This window comes from Hyphopichia burtonii, assembly GCF_001661395.1.
Source record: "Hyphopichia burtonii NRRL Y-1933 unplaced genomic scaffold HYPBUscaffold_2, whole genome shotgun sequence".
Lineage (NCBI taxonomy): Eukaryota > Fungi > Ascomycota > Pichiomycetes > Serinales > Debaryomycetaceae > Hyphopichia > Hyphopichia burtonii.
Window position 1 is genome coordinate 1829022 of NW_017963729.1, and position 18815 is coordinate 1847836.

General features: G+C 34.1%; 8 protein-coding genes across 8 annotated transcripts; 4 read left to right on the top strand and 4 right to left on the bottom strand.

Moving 5' to 3' along the window:
* Nucleotides 1-85: 85 nt before the first annotated feature.
* On the bottom strand, nt 86-5895 carry HYPBUDRAFT_10562 (cleavage/polyadenylation factor CFT1). Its single transcript, XM_020218424.1, has 2 exons — nt 1716-5895; nt 86-946 (listed from the first exon to the last, which is right to left on the bottom strand). The coding sequence occupies exons 1-2, from the start codon at nt 5724-5726 to the stop codon at nt 131-133; spliced, it is 4827 nt and encodes a 1608-aa protein (XP_020078235.1). The 5' UTR covers nt 5727-5895; the 3' UTR covers nt 86-130.
* A 1128-nt stretch (nt 5896-7023) lies between these two features.
* Nucleotides 7024-8513, bottom strand: PGA38 (Pga38p). Its single transcript, XM_020220960.1, has one exon. It carries the CDS (start codon nt 8445-8447, stop codon nt 7077-7079), a length of 1371 nt encoding a protein of 456 aa, XP_020078236.1. The 5' UTR covers nt 8448-8513; the 3' UTR covers nt 7024-7076.
* A 561-nt stretch (nt 8514-9074) lies between these two features.
* HYPBUDRAFT_10564 (uncharacterized protein) lies at nt 9075-10454 on the top strand. Its single transcript, XM_020218426.1, has one exon. The coding sequence runs from the start codon at nt 9214-9216 to the stop codon at nt 10225-10227; it is 1014 nt and encodes a 337-aa protein (XP_020078237.1). The 5' UTR covers nt 9075-9213; the 3' UTR covers nt 10228-10454.
* On the top strand, nt 10413-11051 carry HYPBUDRAFT_156149 (uncharacterized protein; the record flags this gene model as incomplete). Its single annotated transcript, XM_020222175.1, has 1 exon — nt 10413-11051. The coding sequence occupies one exon, from the start codon at nt 10413-10415 to the stop codon at nt 11049-11051; it is 639 nt and encodes a 212-aa protein (XP_020078238.1).
* Nucleotides 11052-11127: 76 nt separating this feature from the next.
* On the bottom strand, nt 11128-12062 carry HYPBUDRAFT_194834 (proteasome core particle subunit beta 6). The gene has a single exon (XM_020222970.1). It carries the CDS (start codon nt 11864-11866, stop codon nt 11138-11140), a length of 729 nt encoding a protein of 242 aa, XP_020078239.1. The 5' UTR covers nt 11867-12062; the 3' UTR covers nt 11128-11137.
* TIM13 (protein translocase subunit) lies at nt 11910-12506 on the bottom strand. The gene has a single exon (XM_020220961.1). It carries the CDS (start codon nt 12424-12426, stop codon nt 12124-12126), a length of 303 nt encoding a protein of 100 aa, XP_020078240.1. The 5' UTR covers nt 12427-12506; the 3' UTR covers nt 11910-12123.
* Nucleotides 12507-13050: 544 nt separating this feature from the next.
* HYPBUDRAFT_136370 (putative hydrolase) lies at nt 13051-15062 on the top strand. The gene is made up of 2 exons (XM_020219605.1): nt 13051-14602; nt 14648-15062. Exons 1-2 carry the CDS (start codon nt 13193-13195, stop codon nt 14969-14971), a joined length of 1734 nt encoding a protein of 577 aa, XP_020078241.1. The 5' UTR covers nt 13051-13192; the 3' UTR covers nt 14972-15062.
* Nucleotides 15063-15288: 226 nt separating this feature from the next.
* Nucleotides 15289-18099, top strand: HYPBUDRAFT_194845 (uncharacterized protein). The gene is made up of 3 exons (XM_020222971.1): nt 15289-17489; nt 17610-17745; nt 17819-18099. Exons 1-3 carry the CDS (start codon nt 15379-15381, stop codon nt 17861-17863), a joined length of 2292 nt encoding a protein of 763 aa, XP_020078242.1. The 5' UTR covers nt 15289-15378; the 3' UTR covers nt 17864-18099.
* Nucleotides 18100-18815: the final 716 nt, after the last annotated feature.

Sequence of the window (18815 nt, forward strand, 5' to 3'; positions counted from 1 at the left end):
TTAAAAAGGATCGAATATTATTTTGCAATCAATAGTAATTGGTTAAAATATCAGAAGATTGTCTATTGAACTACGAGATCTTCAGACGGCCATACGTTGTCCGAGACGTTTATTTAGAATATATATAGTATTAAGAACTGTGACGTTGGTTGACTTTGGAATCGTCTTGCAAGAAATAGCAAAAAATGATACTCAGAGAACCACCAACAAAGGCTCCAATGTACAACCCACTTAGTAAGGTTATTGGCCAGGCTTGCCAAGGCCTATCCCAATCCAAAGGAATTGGAATCACCCCCAACCAACACCCTATTATTCCCATGAAACTGCTTGTCAAAATCTGGTTGGTGAAAATCATGCGATAAATTCTTTCGAGCTGGAAGATTTGACAGAACAAGTCCGTGTCCATTTGGAAGAAAACAAGCAATGGATAAAACATGACCAATGAAATATGAACAGAAAGAAGGAAAGTCTCAAGAAGGTGACTTGATAATGGCGCACCAAATAATATAACCACCATAAACACCGGAATACTCAAGACCAAAGCAACTAAAATGCTTGATCCCACTAATAATGTTGAGTTTTGATTTGTCTTTTTCTTATTTGCAATGGGTGTAGATGACTGGGTAGGTCCGCTTGTAGCATTCTTCTTTTTAATCGGAGCTAAGTACCGGTGAGAATTCAACGTAATCATATACCCATAGATGAATTGAATTGCTATAAGAGTGGGTATTCCTTTTACCATTACACTTGTAGTGTCAGAAGTAAGACCATAGTAAAATGCTCCACTTAATGCCAAAATATAATGAAAGGGAATCGTTAAAAATGGAGACTCAATTACCGGAAAACTAGCTTGATTAGCTTGAGCCGAGCTAAGCAGAGTGCTATCTTCTTCCGCAAGGTGCTGGAACGATACCGACTTGGATGTTTTGGACTTGGGCATTGCTTGCTTAGCTACTTCAAAGAAAGTGTGCTAGTATTAGAAGTACTCAATAATTGAAGATGGTTATTTACTTTTTGTCGTGTTGGCCACGCACCAAAAAATACCTAAGAGAAAGACATCAGTTTACCAGTGATGACTTTGAATCAGGTATCGCTTTTATTAGCACGTTCTACTGTCTATTAACATCAAGATCTACGTCTTGCAGTGTAAGTAATCTTCACCAAGATGCTGGAAAGATTCTTAAGAGCTTAGGATTGTCTTGTAAGAAAATCTTTTTTTAATTGAGCCGAGTCCACCTAGCGAGAGACCCGTAGTTATGGATTGGGGAGGTATGAAACCGGTATACAGAAGTATTATATACTTGAGTACAATGCATTGCTTGTGCAATACATAGCTTCAAAGTAGCAGAACAGATAATAGCTTGCAAACCGAGTAAAAGTAGACTTTACATGCTTATTGTACCATATGATTACTAGTTTATTGATTGTCTGAATTATATATATATATACATATAACAATTGTATCGAGTGCTTTTGGTACTAAAGACATTTTGGCAGCCATCCTGCTTCAGCACTTCAATAAACAAATTACTTGCATCGAATTTTCCAAAGAAGTAATAATACATTGTCTATAATTAAAAGGTAGAAATTAGAGGAAAAAAAAAAAAAAGATGATGAATCAATATATACAATAAAGCTGGCACCTATAAATGCTTAAGAACACATTCGAATTCGATTAAGTCCTTCCAGATATCCTGTAAGACATTCCTGCTAACTTTCAGCGCTAAATTATTCTTTCTGTCTTCATTCAAGGAAGTAAATGTCTTAATGACATCATAATCTAATAATGGTTTTGCATTAGTATCATTAACAGAGAGAGACAACCCCCCAAATCTGTTACGTCTTGGGTTCAAACCACAGGCATGATACTCCTTGTCAATCAATTGTTGTTGTAAAATGTACATTCTTCTGTAGGTGGCTTCATTAACCGGGAAAACAGTATAAAACGAGCCATCAACTGTGGATCCAACTGTTTGGAAGGTGACATCTTGGGCCCCATTTGTTTGTGGGTTGATTTCTTCATGCTTGGGAGTAGTTTTCATGCATGTACTAGAATGGTTAAGGTTAAATGCAGTTTTATGCAACAATCTTTGCCCATTCGAAGATCCAGGGTCTTCAGGGTTGTATTGCACAATATGAAGGGAGTGGTTGTTATCTGCAATAACGATATGGATTTCCTGATCATTTGTTAAGAAATCGGCACAATTTACATCTAAAGGTTGTAGATCTTTACCTAACATAATCATTCTGAAAGGTTCAGCATCGAAACCTGCTAACCACACACTTTTTAGGGAATCCCCTAAAAGTAGCAAGTTACCAAAGCTTTTAGCCTCAGATACATACACAGATGTATCTAAAAATGCCACCGGGATGGTCCCGTTATCTTGAATATCACGAATAATAATCTTCTGACCTTGGGCCACGAGAAATCTACCACTGATCTCGCAGATTGAAGTTACAGCACCTCTGGTATCTTCTTGATTAAAATCTTTGAACTTATGATTAGTTTCAGGTCTTCCAGGTTCAGGAATGATATCAATAATTTCGTATAATTTGAAAGATCCATTAGCACCTAAATCTTCTATTCTATACTTCCCTGTACCAAGAACGATAAATTCCTTTTTATTCTTGAATCGTTTGGATGAAGTTCCAACATCAAGAATCATTGATTCCACATTCATTCCAATCTCATTATCAGCCAATTCAATACTGTCAATAACTGTCCAAGTCAAAGGAGAAACCAATTTAAGCAGACCCTTCAATGATTTAGTTTTAGGCTTTTCGAAATCTGTCCCGACAATAGGCTTACCCTCTTCATCTATACAATCGTAATCGATTTCTTTAAAAGTTGATAGAATATAAGTATTGGAAGTTTCATGGTAAGTGACAGACTTAATTGTTTCATCGAAACGGATTTGTCTAATAGGCCAATTATTATCATATATGAACCCCTGCGGTAATTCAACGATACGGGCATTCTTCTTTGTATCCAAATAAATCACACCATTACTGATTTCGTTATCAGAATATGCTGCAAATGAAACAATCGGAATTTTACTAAACTGATAAATTCTAGGAATAGATGATGTAGTCTTCATAATTATATATGGTAAGACCCCAGACACCAAAATGGTAGTATAGCCATTGAAATTTGGTAAATAAACCAATCTTCTTTCAACTGAAGTACCTTGAGGGTATGCATTATGAGGAGCACCAGTAAGAGCCAAATTTTTCTCCTTGATGAAAGAATAATTTTCTCCATCGAAGAAAAGCTTATACATGATAATCTCACCACCAATGGTCAAGATTGTAAGATATTCATCCTTCGAAACTAAATCACCTAATTCATTGAATAAGACCTGTTTGATGAGCGGATCTGGATATGTATCTTTTTGTTCAAAAAACCCCAAAGTCAATTGATCAGTGAATTTGTCAACTTCATTCAATTGGAAACATTTTTCATTATGGAAACGACTGAAAGCAACAATTCTGTTATCACCGGTTACTAAAATGAAAGTTTTTGACTTGGGGCCCAGTGACTTGCGATCAGGCAAAGGGGATTTAGCCTTGACACTGGGATTACTCATATTTCTCTTTCTCTTAAGTCCACGGTTGATTAACAAACTGACGTCCTTCAGAACTACGTTTAACAAGTGAGAATTAGCAATGTATCCAGAAGTAATAATTGTATCCGATAAAATTTTAGGAATGCTTATTTTATTGAAAGATTCATTGTAAGTGTTAATTGAGTAAATCATAACTTCACCACTTGCGAAGAAGAGCATCAAGAATTCGTCATTGAATGTACTATTTATGATATCATCATTTTTAAAATCATTTTCTAACTCAGAATCCAATGAAACCAATTGCACAAACTTATTGTTAAATAAAATTACATGTTTAGGTGTAATTTGTAAGATGAATTTCCCGTTATTCAATTCATGCATTGCAATAGTTAATTCGTTGTTAATAAAATTTTTAGAGCTCAACCTTGCAAAAGACTTATTGATCTGAAAAATCTCCGACTTGTTATTGATATCGTCAGAAGTAATAAGATATTTATTATTAATATTCCACATTCTATTGATTTGTGAAAAGGTAAGAGAAGTTCTAATCTTTGGTTGGACTGAAGGAGTCATTATATTTAAATGACTAGAGGAGTTCTCTCCCCCATTACTGATAATTGATATTTCTTTATAGTTTGGATTAATTAAGTTTGCAATATATTTTTGAGTGGAATAATGTCCATAAGTAAATTTCGAGACAGGTCCATTATTGACTAATTCATCCTGCAAGACAAAAGTGGCTTCACTTCTTCTTAAAGTATGATCTTCATTCACCTCCTCATCTCCATATAAATCATCATCGTCATCATCATCATCATCATTCTCATTATTAGTCTTCAGTGGTCCTTGAGAAACATTATTCTTTATCAGTTTTGTACCATTTTTTGTTTCAGATTTATAATCAACTTTTATCAAAGCAGTATTGCAAGAGTTACTTGAAACAACAATAAGATTTTCATCAAGAACGGCTGCCTGATCTGGTCTTTCAAGTAAGATATCGGGGTATAACTCATTACTTATGGATTCGACAGAAAATTTTTTAATTGTCTTACCATCTACTTCAAAATTGATATAATAGAATTGACCATTTTCAAGAATCATCAATACACGATTATCATTAGGTAGTGGGATGATAGAACAATGTTCAAGTTTTAATTCTAGGGCGCTTTGGTCCAAATAATTTTTAACACTACTAGTGATCCAGGGAGTGAAATCATTAACGGCAACTCTTCTAGTGATACCACCATTATCAATATGAATAATTTCGTTACAACCCAATAACAAACTACCATTCAATGGATGAGGCAAGGGAATCAAACGGTCAACATCATAGGGTAAGTTATCAAGTTTTAGGACAGTGGTGGATGTTCTTGAATTTAAATCTAATGACAAAACAATGAAATTGATATCGTCTTTAGTTTTCGGTAATAAACCAGCCCAAGTATGATTTTTTTGAGATATTATAGCAATTGTAGGTTCTTTATAATTATGTAAGAATTGCATATCTATAATGGTACCAATGCTAGGATCGAGGGTGGTTGCTTCAATTATAAAACTAGAATCAAAGAAATCAGAGTCTCCAGAAACGGTACCATTAGCTTCCAGTTCAGTCGTTTTTGATTTCTTTGAGGATAGGTTTAAATCTTCGTCCTCTTCTTCATTTTCATCATCAGGAACCTCAAATGGCAAAAAAGTCAACAAGTTTTTGAATCGAAGACAAGCACAAGAAAATGTATTTGGTTCAACTAATAAATCTGATGAAGCTAATTTTTCAAAAGTTAAATTTTGAATCGCGTGTTCATAATAGTGTAATGATACTGTAGAAATCGAATTTGAAGAATGGTCCCATTTAATGATGGAAAACTTAGCAGCTTTGGTTGACACAATCAAATAGTCCAAGTCAGGACTTTCAATTGTTCTTATTGGTTTTAAATCAGTAACCAATCCATGTAATTTGAATTGTTCCACTAGTTTCAACTTGGACTTATCATCAAGTTTAATATTCTTATTATTAAGTTGCGGTGCTGGCTTAACAACTTCGAACACCTGAAGGATGGTTGATTTAGCCACAACTAAATGTTTCGACGTAGGTGATATAAAGTTACAACCAACACAATTGGAGACTCTAGATGGCTCAATAAACTCTCTATAAGCGTTCATTGCTGCGATGACCGGTGTAATCGAAACAGAACAACACGCAACTTACCCAGCAGTGACAAAGCAAAAGACCAAATAAACGTGTTTCCAAAATGAAGACAAGCTCGAGTATCGTTCAGGTTGCTGAACTAGTGTCTCTGACTGTTTTCAATTTTGAAGACTTCCAGTAGAGAAAATTGAGAACCAGTAAAAGAGAAAAAAAAAAAAAAAAAAAAAAGTTTTTTACGGATCACAGAGGTGGTGTTACTACAAGCTTTAAGATGTAACACTTTGAGGTTCTAGCATCTAAAGCACTACAAAAGCAGCCCATGGCGTAGATGTATGCTATTACGGTATAAATTGGGGTGGTTTTCAGCTCAAAAATCAAGTCTTATCATGCAATTAACCTTGTTTTAATCACCATCATTTATTGCTACTTGATCAAAGCTGCACTAGAAGTTGGAAACTGACTGAAACAATATCCCCAATCTAAAATTTCAAACCTATTACCCCTAGAAAACCACTTCCATCTCTTAAAATCAAAGTGTGTGATAGGTTAGAGTGCTTTCTAGCTTGACTTTGGCCGCTCCCTCGTCATCAGCACCAAATTCAATTACCTGTTTGAGATGTAGTCCTAAAAAAAATTTAAAATCCGGACATTTACAAATTAATTTTCAAACTATTTCTTTTAAGTTTCAAAATAGCTTCATATAAAAGCCTATTCAATTCTGAGTAACTTTTGTATGGGACATTAGTGGCAACAATCAAAATTTAACCAAAGAATTGACATTATTGTCTTTGTCTTTCCCGATATAAATGATTAATTAGGTGTCGCTGATTTTTTTTTGATGGTTTACACGCACACTTTACAACTTGAAACCCGAGTTAATGGGAGACGTGATGATATTAGCCCATTGATGGATGTTTTCAATTGAATGGGACTCTAGCTGTAGATGGAAAAGGTATCTTTGATTAGCAGTTGGGCGACAGCATATATATATAATGGAGGAGAGCGTACTTTTGTTGTCGGTTCATGTGAGAATATAAAACTTATCCTGTATCATTTAATAATTTTTATTACGACCATCTATTGTTCGGATCGGACGATAACGAACTGGGAAGTTAGAAGCTTTACAAGAAGGGTGGGTTAAATTCTTACAATTAATAATTTATTATATATCAACTAATATACACTCAATAAACAAGATAGATTCCTGCTTATGATAAATACCGAATAGAAGAAATTGATTTAGGAACATATTAGAATACAGGTTTAGAAGTACATTATTGTTTTAGTCTTTCATTTTTTTTTTTTTTTTATTTTTGCTTTATTTCATTTTTTTCACTTTTTTTGAATTTTTCATATTTGGTTGATCAAAGCATCATCAAGAAGAAGGTTGTGATCAAACCAATGATACCGGACGATTTGACAGCTTTGGAGTTGGCAGCACCCTGGTAAACGGAAATGGAATCACTAGGTTGAGCGTGGCTTGATGATTCAGAAGTGCCTTGTTGAACCAAGGTGGTTCCGGTAGATGGTGTTTGGGTAAGGAGATTATCGGTAATGACATTAACTGTTGAGTAAGTTTCTGCGGTGCCAGTGGTAGCGGCTGTGTTTACACCACTAGATGGAATTGGTGTACCAGTGGAGGTAGTAGTAACAGGGCTGGTTTCAGTTTGAGAAGCAGCTGCAACTTCACCACTAGTGGTTGGTTGTTCATCTGACAATGGACAGAAAGTGGTGTAGGCGGTGATTTCAGTACCTTTAGTGACAGTGTAGGCGGTCAATCCAGTGGTTTGAGTAACTTTTGAACATTTGTGATCAGAACATGAAGTGATGGTTACAATAGTTCTACTAAGATCAGTAACAGTATTAATACCTGGAGTAATTTCTGGGGAGGTATTGGTTTCAACATTGGTTGCAGTTGAAGCTGAAATAACTTTAGCTTTAGTGTTGGCACCTGCGGTAGTTGAGGCTTCGGCAGTTGCAGAGGCTTCACCAGAAAGTGGACAAACAGTGGTGACAACAGTTAAAACACCGTCAACAGTTGTCGTATAAGTAGTTGATGATTGTAACTCAACAGTGGTATGGCAGTTTGAAACACCTTCGCATGAGGTGATGGTGGCTTCAAATACTTTATTGGCATAGTCAGTTTCATATGAGTAATCAGTTGATTTATCACTAGCGGAATCAGTAATAGCGGCTTTACCGCTGATAACGGCCTTGTTAGCATGAGCAGCACTAGAAACTTTAGCTGGAGAAGCAGTAGAAGGATCAGAAGCAGAAGCGCTAGAAGAGTCAGCGTCGGTTTGAGTGGCAACTGCTTTCTTACCAGTTTCAGCAGTTTTTTCAGTAGCATTGGTGGTTTCAGCAGTTGCAGTAACAATAGTGGTTAAAATACCATCAACGGTAGTTGTAAAAGTTGTAGAACCCAGAACATCAGTGGTGACATAACAAGAAGAATTTTCGTCACAAACAGTATAAGTTTTATCTTCAATCTCTTCATCAGAAACGGTATCATAAGCATATAATGTAGTACCTTTATGGGAAGAGGTAGCTTGAGCAGCTTTAATATTTTCAGTAATACTAGCAGATGTGTTGGAGTAATGGAAAGAAGACGGAGCCACTATGGAAGCAGAACAAGCAGCCGAGTCGCTACAAGTACTTGATATGATGGTGGATCGTATGGTTGAATCTGCGACTGCGGAAGCTATGAAGAGAAGGCCAGTAGTAAAACCTTTCATTTTTAATCGAATGTTATTTGTTGTAATTGGTAAAAATGTAATTAAGATGATTTGAAACTAGTGAGATGCTAGAGTTTATATATAAGAGTTTATCAAAGAATATAAGTAAAGAAAAAGAACAAAGTATAATTACGACCTTCAGTGGGGAATACGAGACAATTATATACGTCTTCACAATCGTCTCCATTGATCAAGCTTTGTTGCGGCGTGTGCTGGTGTTGAACGATGAGTTGAAGCACCCTCTTTGCATATACAATTATTTGCAGCTTATTTCTTAAAAAATGCTGGATCGAGGTAAGCGATTAGGAAAGAAATCAATCAGCATCACTGCTAACCTTGCTCGTATACCATGACGGGTTCATAGCACCACTATTGATGCTTTTAATAGCTCATGAAATTAGGTGACTTGATCCCAATTTGTATTTTCAACAAGCGAACCACTTTTTTTGCATCAAAACCAGCCATTTGACATAGAGCGGGTGTCGCAGTAAAAAAAAAAAAAAAAGTTCTCAATATCCTGTACATTAACCAGCCCATTGTCAGGCCGTGATGTTCGCTGGTTGAGCTACCGCTTCGGAAAATCAAGGCGAGCCAAAGAATCAACTTTATTTCAAAGTTATTGTAGCTTTTAACTCTAGAAATATCCAAATAATAAGTCACCGAATTAGCTCCTGCTACCGCATCATACCCATCTTGCGCCTTGTAACCCTGGAAATTTGCATATTGGCCAAAAATTAGACTAAAATAAAAAAAAGTTGGCTAGATAATGCACCAAAAATCTTTGATCAAACTATTTTTCATCTTGATATTTTATTATCTTCAGGGAATCACCGCTAGTAAACCGAAACATGAAGAACGATTAAGCAGAGCGATACTTGAGTTTGGAGACGATTCTATCCAGACTGCTTTAGCCAGAGGTGAATATTCGTTAATCTATTTTTATATGGATGGATGTAAGTATTGTGGAGAGTTTGAACAAGAGTTCAATTTTCTCAGTATGTTATACAATGATAAAGCAATCAAGTCACCCAAATTTCAAGTATTGAAGACGAATGGTAAGAAGAACCCTAGATTGAATCAATTATTCAAAATTCAAATGTACCCTAGTTTAAGATTGCTTAATCGCGAAACAAAGGAGATCATTCATTACAATAAGGCCGATCGTAATATTGAAAGCTTAATTGAGTTTATAAATGAAAAGGTTGAAGGAGTTGAACCAAACTTTGACAATGTGGAGACTAATGTGTGTTATATAACCAGCGAAGATTCACTCAGTACTCTCATACATAATGGGAAAGATACCATTATAGCTTTCATTGCGGACTATTTCAGGGATTGGTCTGACCATAACTATCCTTCACATTTTTACCAAAAATTAAGCTTGGAAGAAGATTACAATTTGGAATTTGCAATTGTAGATATTGAACATCCTAATGTTAATAGTATAATTGCTAAATTTCGTATTAGTAACTTCCCATCAATAATCTACATAGATAGAGAAGGTAGAATCAGAACATTACAGACATTATCCCAAAACCACTTAACCAACGACCGACTCGAAGAAAATCAAGTCATTAATTTTATAAATGATAAGAGTAGTGGTGAAGGGTATGAAAATTTAAAAGATTTACAAACAACAATTGATAGCCAAGATTTTACTTATGATGGCTTCAAACAGCAGAAGATGTATGGTTTCAACTTTGGGAAACATGAAGCTCTAAGTGAAAACATCGATATCAACAACGAGTATGATGAGCTTATGAATGAACTCAATTTATAGATAGAATATACATTTTTGCAGTTCTCACGTGATCGATTGCTTGTACAGCGTGTACCATTCACCGATTTGGAAGAACGGGAACAAAAAAAAGAAAACAGTAATGAACTTTCACTCTTGATAATCACCAGTCCCTGCATTAAGTTAGACCTTAATTGACGAATTGATATCTAAATAAGATTATTAGGATGAATATTTTTCGATTTTTCGGAGACCTTTCTCATTTGGCCAGTATTTTAATATTATTATATTCAATTGAAACTCACAGATCCACTAATGGTATTTCATTAAAGACTCAATCGCTTTATGTTTTAGTATTTGTTACTAGGTATCTTGATTTATTTACCAAATTTATTAGTTTATATAATACCTTGATGAAGATTTTTTTCATTGGATCAACTGGGTATATTGTTTATTTGATGACTAATAAATATAAGAAATCAATTCAAGAAGATATTGATACCTTCCCAGTAAGATATTTGATTGGAGGAGCGTTTATTGGATCGTTAATTTTCAATTATAAATATTCGATTGGGGAAATCTTATGGTCATTTTCTTTATGGTTAGAAGCAGTTGCCATTATACCACAATTATTCATACTACAAAGAACTGGAGAAGCAGAAAACATTACTGTTCATTATATTTTTGCTTTAGGACTTTATCGTGCTTTGTATATTCCAAATTGGATTTACAGATATATCAGTGAATCCCATTTTGATTACATTGCAGTATTAGCCGGTATTTTACAAACCATTGTTTACTCTGATTTCTTCTATATTTACTATCAAAAAGTATTACATGGTAAAAAATTTGAATTACCAGTATAAACCCGCTAACCATCTATTAAAGAGAATTACAAAAAAAAAACATACAATTACATTCTTTTTATTGTGAAAATACACTTTTTTATACATTAATCTCTCTTTAATGGATAATATTCAACTCTAGCCCCATCTTTTGTAACAATGTAAATTTCCAAACCATCACCAACTTGAATATGTCTTTCAGTAGCAGAAGAAAAAGCATCTTTAACCAACTCCAAAACTTCATCTAAAGATAAATATCTTAAAGGTTTTTTCTCTTTCCCATCAGTACCAGGAATGTATTGATTTTTAAAATTCACTTGATTATCTAAAAAGGGCATAATTAAACTAGCAGCAGCACCACCAGCTCTACATTGTTCTCTTTCATAAGAACCAACTGGATCATAAGAATAAACTGCACCTTTGCCTTCTTCATCTAAACCAGCAATTAACGTACTAACATAATAAGGGAAGAATCTTTTACCATATAATAAATGCTGAATATATCTAGCAGCACTCTTTAAAGATAATTTTTTATTATTATTATCAAATTTATACCATTTTAATTGATTTCTAAAACGATCTATTAAAGCAGAACCATCGGCAGCAAACCCATTAGCAGTCATAACTATATCATCACCAACATCAAATATTTTTGGTTCATAACGAGAATTAATTGAGTAGCCAACAACTTGTCTAGTATCTCCAGCTAAAACGGCAAAATCTTCTCCAGCGATACCTAAAACGGTACCACCATTATCACTATATGGATTGAACCTGTGTTCAATTGGCACAGACTGTCTTTCTGCAGAGTATTCTGATGCAACGGTTGTACTCATTTATGGATTGATCTATGGATATATATATGATAGTTGGTTAATGATAGTGTTGGTATACTAGTTAGTCGCCACTAAACTTCTTTTCAAGAGTTTGGATGGGTTGGTGCACGTACCATCAACACCACCACTAACCCCCGTACCTCACCCCCGTACCTCACCCCCGTACCTCTGTTTACTAGATGCTAACAAAAATAAAAATATATATTTACAAAGAAAAGGGGTCTATATACACACTAATATAACAGAGAATGCAAAACTCAAATACCGTTTGAAGGATTTGAGGACGATTGTTGAATTCTGGTGATGTAGGATTTGGAAATAACGTTCCAGGATCTCAAGTACTTACCCAAACATTGGTCGACGCAGCCGCTTTGTTGAGGACTGATGGATGCTTGAGGATCATGAATACATTTTTCAAAACAGTTTTCGGTGATTTTATCAACTAGCGCAGTGGCATTAAGAACCGCCAATTCCTGGGATATTTGAGATTGGAGTTGATCCTTGATCTCTTGTGACTTGCTGGGAGCAGGAGCAGCAGCAGATGATCCGAAAAGAGCCATGTTTAACCGGGAGTCTGAGTAAGTTGGTGGTTTCCACTGCTAAAGTTCATTTTTCTCTTTTTCTTTCATTTTTTTTTTTTGCTTGTTTTTTTCATTTGGAGCGTTACCCGATCGTGCCTTTTTTTTTCCCCTGGTGCATGGGTGTTTATTTTATCTTTATCACCATCCCTGGATAACAGATCTTCTCTATGACATCGAAAAACGTATTTCTGTTGGGAATTTGCAATTGTTCACAACTATTGTGGTAAGCCTTTATTGTTTGTTTAGGTGTTCTAATATTCACAGTAAAGGGAAACAACAATCTGACAAACAAAAAACCAGTTCATTGTCCTGGAACCCTCCAAACAATATTCAAACCAGCCAGGAATTTGCTTACCAGTAATATAATATCCGCGTAAAAGTATCCATCAATGTAATTGTTCTTCATGACGTTCTACCAGTAGGCTAACAATACTTGGTTCCTTGTGGGAAATTATCATGTTCGTTTATTAATTATTCTATATAAGCCGATGGATCTCAGTCTATACAATTTTAGATCTAAGGTTATCTTTGTAAATTACTCCGACTACGTTTTTTTTTTCCTCAGAAGTTTTTTAGTGTATTCTTTTTCGATTCTTGAGTTTTTACATACTCTACTGTTTGCTGAGTATTTTGCGAGGTTTGACCAGTTATCTTCGTCTAGAATTAGATATTGAAACCAGGACTTGTTTAATTGAACAGCTCAATTTTTCATTATAGATTAAACCACGTTTTTTTTCATTGAGTCATGGCTGATCGCATTGATAGACTTAAAGATGATGTGGATGATAGAGTTAAGGGTGACGCGTATGATAGACTGAAGAGTGATAGATTGAGGGATGATGGGGAAAATAGACCCAAGGGTGACGGTGAGGTTAAATCGGCACATTTGTTTGTATTGGTTCATGGGTTATGGGGTGGTCCAAATCATATGTCAACCATTGAACGAGCAATCCTTGATGGGTTGTCTACAGTTACCGATGATAAGATTGTTACATTAAAGCCTTCTTCATTTAGATTTTGGAAAACTTACGACGGGATTCAGGTTAATGCTGAAAGAGTTATGACTGATATTTTATACGAAATTGAGACTTTAAAAGAAAAACAAAATTATCATGTTAATAAAATTAGTATCATCGGATACTCATTAGGTGGATTAATTTCAAGATACGTTATTGGGAAATTTTATGAGCTTGGTGTTTTCAGTTATATTGAACCAGTTTTTTTCACAACTTTTGCTACTCCCCATGTTGGAGTGGAATTTTTAAATGATAATTTTTTCGATAAAACTGCAAATGCTCTTGGTCAATATTTATTTGGTAAATCTGGTAGACAAATTTTCATTACTGATCATGAACATCTCTTAGTCAAAATGGCTGATCCAAATTCAATTTATTATCAAGGTTTACTTAAATTTAAAAAACATCTTTTATTAGCAAACGTTAAAAATGATCGTACGGTGGCATTTTTCACCTCTTTTATAACTGATTATGCTCCTTTTGAAGATTGGAATAAAATTAAAATTGAATATTTATCTAATTTACCCCAATCTAGAATTGGTAATCATTATGTTAAACCAAAAGTTATTGATTTAAAACTTTCTAATTCTTTAGATGAAATTTCGGATGATGATTTTAAAGGTAATATGCAAGAAGCTACTTCTATTTTAAGATCAAATAAAGTTTTCAAATTTCTTATAATTATTGTTGGTGCTTTATTCTTAATTCCAATTTGGATTCCTTTGGTTTTAATTAGTAGTTTAATTGCTTCAATTTATAGTATGGTTAAAATTCGTATTTTAAATCATCCGAATATTAAAAAACATTGGCAAAGAGTTTTAAATTCTGTTTATCAAGGTGGCCCAATTGACGAAGATGATTTTAAAGCTGGTCAAGCTAGACGTGATCAACGTGATCGATTATCTCAACATGAATCTTTTAAAGGTGATACTTCAGAACTTACTGAAAACACTATGGAAAATATCTTATACGCAGAAGAAAGATTTACTGGTAAACTTTCTGATGTTAATCCTGATGATGATGATTTTGACAGAGGTCGTGATTATGAAAGTTCAGAAGGTTCTGGTAATGAACTGAATGATTCAACTCCAAAACCAACCGCAATCTCTACTTCAATTAATACTTCTAAGCCTACTGAGGTAAAACCTACTTTACTTAATGTAATTACTGGTAAACATAAAAAGAAAATTATTGATATTAATAAAGATTTAAATGATAAACTTGCTGCTACTCACTTATCTCATTTGAAAAATATCAATTACAATGAGTACCCGCTTTTCAACAAAGATACTAAAGTAAATTTACTGGATAATAAGAAATTCATCATTGAAAATTTAAATAAAATTGATTGGATAAAACTACCCGTTTATCAAGATTCCTTTAATGCTCATGATGGTATAGTTGCAAGAAGAGGCGAAAGAACTTCTCCAAAAGGCACCACCACAATCTATTTTTGGATTTCCTTTTTAAGAATATTCACCAAATCAGATAAAGAATCTACCAAGTAGGTTTTTATTCATTTCTTACCTGTCTTCATTACATTTTTTTTCTCTGTTTGTTTGTCCTTTCAAATTTTGTTTTTTCTTTGTTGTTTTTTTGCAGCCTTACGAAAAGTGAGTCTACAGCAAAATTTAACAACCAACTCGTGCATATAAACTCCAAACATATTCTTAGTAGTCTTCTCTACTCTTTACCAAGCTTAATTCATGCTAATACATACTTTGAAGTTTCTGATTATTCATTATCAAGTGTAGTACTATCAAAACCATGTGCAGGCCTATGTTGCTGCCTTCGGCACACTCGCGAGAAAAAAAACATAAAACGAAATATGTCTGTTGCTTCAAATGGTTTCAGCCAATAGTTGATGGTAGAATATTGGACTTTTGAATTGGTTGATCTATTATAAACTGGGAACATGTTCAGGCTATCGCAGCGTCCTCTAGCAGCACATAAATGCAATGTGGTAAAAGTCCACATACGAAATCAAAGGGAAGCATTGGGTACGTTGAATTTTAAAAATTATAGACAGTATCATAATGATTCTAAGTTCAAGGCATCATCCAATAGATTCAGTGGGTTAGGGATAGGATTGATCATTGGGGCTGGGATCATTGCCAGGCCCACTATATGGAACGACGTGAGACCTATCCATAGTGATAAGCATATTTTAAGACCAATACAAAGTGCTGATACTTATGAGAACGGTCTATATCAAGCTTCTCGAAATGAAGAGCTTGAGCTATTTAATGATTATAGAAAATCAAAAGTGAGCAAGGGCAATTGGTTATTTCGTTTATTCTTTAGAATTAAATTTGCTGTTGATGATTATATATTAGATCCAATAATTACTTTGACTAGAATCATAGAATTATCGGCAATATTTTTACCAGTTTTAATCTCAGCTCCGATCTGTTTCTTTGGTAAGAAGCAGAAAAAGTCCGGAAATACTTCATTCAAGGCTAATTCTACCAGTTCGAAGGAGAATTCAACTCAATCGCCGTCTGATCCAAGTTCAACTACAATTTCTACGCCTTCATCACAATCTTCATCACATGTCCCTGTAAAATCTGGTGCTCTCTTATGGTATCGATATCTTAGATGGTCACTTGAAGCTGCTGGTGCTTCATTTATCAAATTAGGTCAATGGGCAGCATCAAGAACTGATATTTTTTCAAAAGAAATGTGTGAAGAATTAAGTTGTTTACATTCAAATGCTAAAGCCCATTCTCTACAGGCGACTAAAAAAATTGTTAGTGATAGTTTTGGTATGCCCTTTGATGAAATATTTGATGAATTTAATGAGAGCCCAGCTGGTGTTGGGGCAATTGCACAAGTTTATATTGCGAAATTATCCAAAAAAGCATTAGATCAAGCAAAAGGTCAAAATTCAATAGAGAATTTGAATTTAGACTTATCTAGTCCAGGTGATGAAGAAGGTAAAAGTTCAACAGCTCCTGGTGAGCATCAACAATTTCTTGATAAATTAATTGTAACTGAACAACACGGTGAATCATTAACCTCCAATCAGCAAGTTGCTATTAAAGTATTACATCCAAATGTTGAAGTTAAAATTAATCGAGATTTGAAAATTATGAAATTATTTGCTGATTTTATTAATATCATTCCAACTATGGAATGGTTGTCATTACCAGATGAAGTTGAACAATTTTCAATATTAATGAGACTACAATTAGATTTAAGAATTGAAGGACTAAATCTAGCAAAATTCAGGTATAATTTTAAAAATAGATTAGATATTTATTTCCCGAAACCATTTATGAACTTTACTTCACGGGACGTTTTGGTTGAACAGTACATTCACGCTATTCCAATGAGTAAATTATTGAGTTTGAAAGAAAACTATGGTCGAAATCTATCAAAAGAAGTTAGTGATAAGATATTAGATTCATTTTTAAAAATGCTTATTTTGGATAATTTTATCCATGCTGATTTACATCCGGGAAATATGATGGTAAGGTTCTATAAAAACGAAATGTTCAAACATGAAAAAGAATACAAGATTGTCAAATCTAGTAATGAAGAAGAAACAAATAGAATCACTAGCGAATTACTATCACTTGATAAAGATGACCATGAATCTTGGTATAATAAATTATCTCAATTGTATCAAGAAGGCTATCATGCAGAAATATGTTTTCTTGATGTTGGATTAATCACTGAATTGAATCATGTTGACCGTTTTAATTTTATTGACTTATTTAGAGCATTATCAGAATTTGATGGTTATAAAGCAGGAGAATTAATGGTTGAGAGATCAAGAACTCCAGAAACCGTTATTAATAAAGAAATATTTGCCTTAAAAGTTGAAAAATTAGTGGATCGTATGAAACAAAGAACGTTTACTTTAGGAAACATAAGTATTGGGGATTTATTAGATCAAGTTTTAGGAATGGTTAGGGGGCATCATGTAAGAATGGAAGGTGATTTCATAACGGTTATTGTGGCGATTTTGTTATTAGAAGGAATCGGTAGACAGTTAGATCCAGATTTGGATTTATTTGCAAGGTTTGTATATGCATTTTTATTTGGATTTCCTACAGAAAATGACATTGGAGTGTTTTTTGTTTGATTAACAATTTCCAAAAAAATTAAAAATAAACGTTAATACTAACCAGAACAATTTAGTTCATTACCTGTATTGAGAAAGTTGGGAGTCCTGAAAGAAGGACGTGAAATATTTAAGAATGAAAATTCATTAAATATGATGAAAGTTTGGTTAGCCCTTGAAGTTAGACAATTCATCCATGCATCAATTCAAGACGTACGTATACTTTTTGTGTGAAGAAAAGAAAACAAAAACTTAAAAAGAATTCAATTTACTAACATAACTTTAGATACATGCGCTTGTCAAGGCTGATATGCTTAGTCCCAACGTATAAGTGTAAAATCGTAAATCATGGACTAAAAAGGGCTAAATCAGATTTAAATTTTTGAATTTGTGAAGAAACCGTCCTTGATATGTATATCACTATTGTTGAATTATCATGTCTCACCGTCTAACCAGGTACCACAACCTTATTTTGGTATTTAGCAACGCTATGATGGATATCCCTACCTACATTGAAGAGTCTGCATTGCCATGTTTTATCATCTCTCAGAAGTAACGGCCGATTAATCAATACCGGTATTATATACATCAGTTCTGCAAATTCTGGCAAAATTACCGGATTTATACTGGAGTTAACTACATATCACCAAACTTAATACACGAATATTTTGTCCCTAATTGCAAGTAGGATTAACCGGTTTACAAAATAGAAATAGCAAATCATGAATATAAAGTTTGATTAAACTTATTTTGTAGTAACGATATTATAAGTTCTTACTAAGTTTTTAAAAATCACAATTGTTATGAGCCATCTTGTTGTCAATCCAATGCTTCTCACTTCCACCCTACAAAACCCCAATAGGCTTATTCACCTCTCAAGATTTATCAACATTTTTCGGCCCTATTTGTTGTTTTGGTTCATTTCTTGTTGCCTACTAGCTCTCTATTCGACTTCCGGCAATCCTCAATTGCTGACACCATTCGTCGTAGTGGTTCACTACTCTTATATTTTCTACAAATAATTCTTCACACGTTGTATAAGCTAAAGATCTTACAAAACTCATCCTTTGTTTTGCTTTTTCTTTTCATTTCCCACCATCTTTAACATATCCCCCAAACAACGCAACTCGACCTAAATCACAACCTTTCGCTTTGGTAAGCAATCGAATGGAATGATTTGCAAAACAATCTCTCTTGAATACTCTGTTCTTTCCTTCTTGTGCTTCCTACTGACTAAACCTAGTCTATTGTCTTGTAATGCTTAATGTTTGTGCCAAATATTT

Bases quoted from the DNA above. Each gene is read 5' to 3' on its own strand.
- HYPBUDRAFT_10562 (XM_020218424.1), bottom strand. From the start codon at position 5,726: ATGAACGCTTATAGAGAGTTTATTGAGCCATCTAGAGTCTCCAATTGT. The intron at 947-1,715 runs GTTAGCAGGAAT...GAAGTAGCTAAG, and splicing joins AGAATAATTTAGCGCTGAAA to CAAGCAATGCCCAAGTCCAA.
- PGA38 (XM_020220960.1), bottom strand. From the start codon at position 8,447: ATGAAAGGTTTTACTACTGGCCTTCTCTTCATAGCTTCCGCAGTCGCA.
- HYPBUDRAFT_10564 (XM_020218426.1), top strand. From the start codon at position 9,214: ATGCACCAAAAATCTTTGATCAAACTATTTTTCATCTTGATATTTTAT.
- HYPBUDRAFT_194834 (XM_020222970.1), bottom strand. From the start codon at position 11,866: ATGAGTACAACCGTTGCATCAGAATACTCTGCAGAAAGACAGTCTGTG.
- TIM13 (XM_020220961.1), bottom strand. From the start codon at position 12,426: ATGGCTCTTTTCGGATCATCTGCTGCTGCTCCTGCTCCCAGCAAGTCA.
- HYPBUDRAFT_136370 (XM_020219605.1), top strand. From the start codon at position 13,193: ATGGCTGATCGCATTGATAGACTTAAAGATGATGTGGATGATAGAGTT. The intron at 14,603-14,647 runs GTAAAACCTACT...AAACATAAAAAG, and splicing joins ATACTTCTAAGCCTACTGAG to AAAATTATTGATATTAATAA.
- HYPBUDRAFT_194845 (XM_020222971.1), top strand. From the start codon at position 15,379: ATGTTCAGGCTATCGCAGCGTCCTCTAGCAGCACATAAATGCAATGTG. The intron at 17,490-17,609 runs GTTTGTATATGC...AGAACAATTTAG, and splicing joins GATTTGGATTTATTTGCAAG to TTCATTACCTGTATTGAGAA. The intron at 17,746-17,818 runs GTACGTATACTT...ACATAACTTTAG, and splicing joins TCCATGCATCAATTCAAGAC to ATACATGCGCTTGTCAAGGC.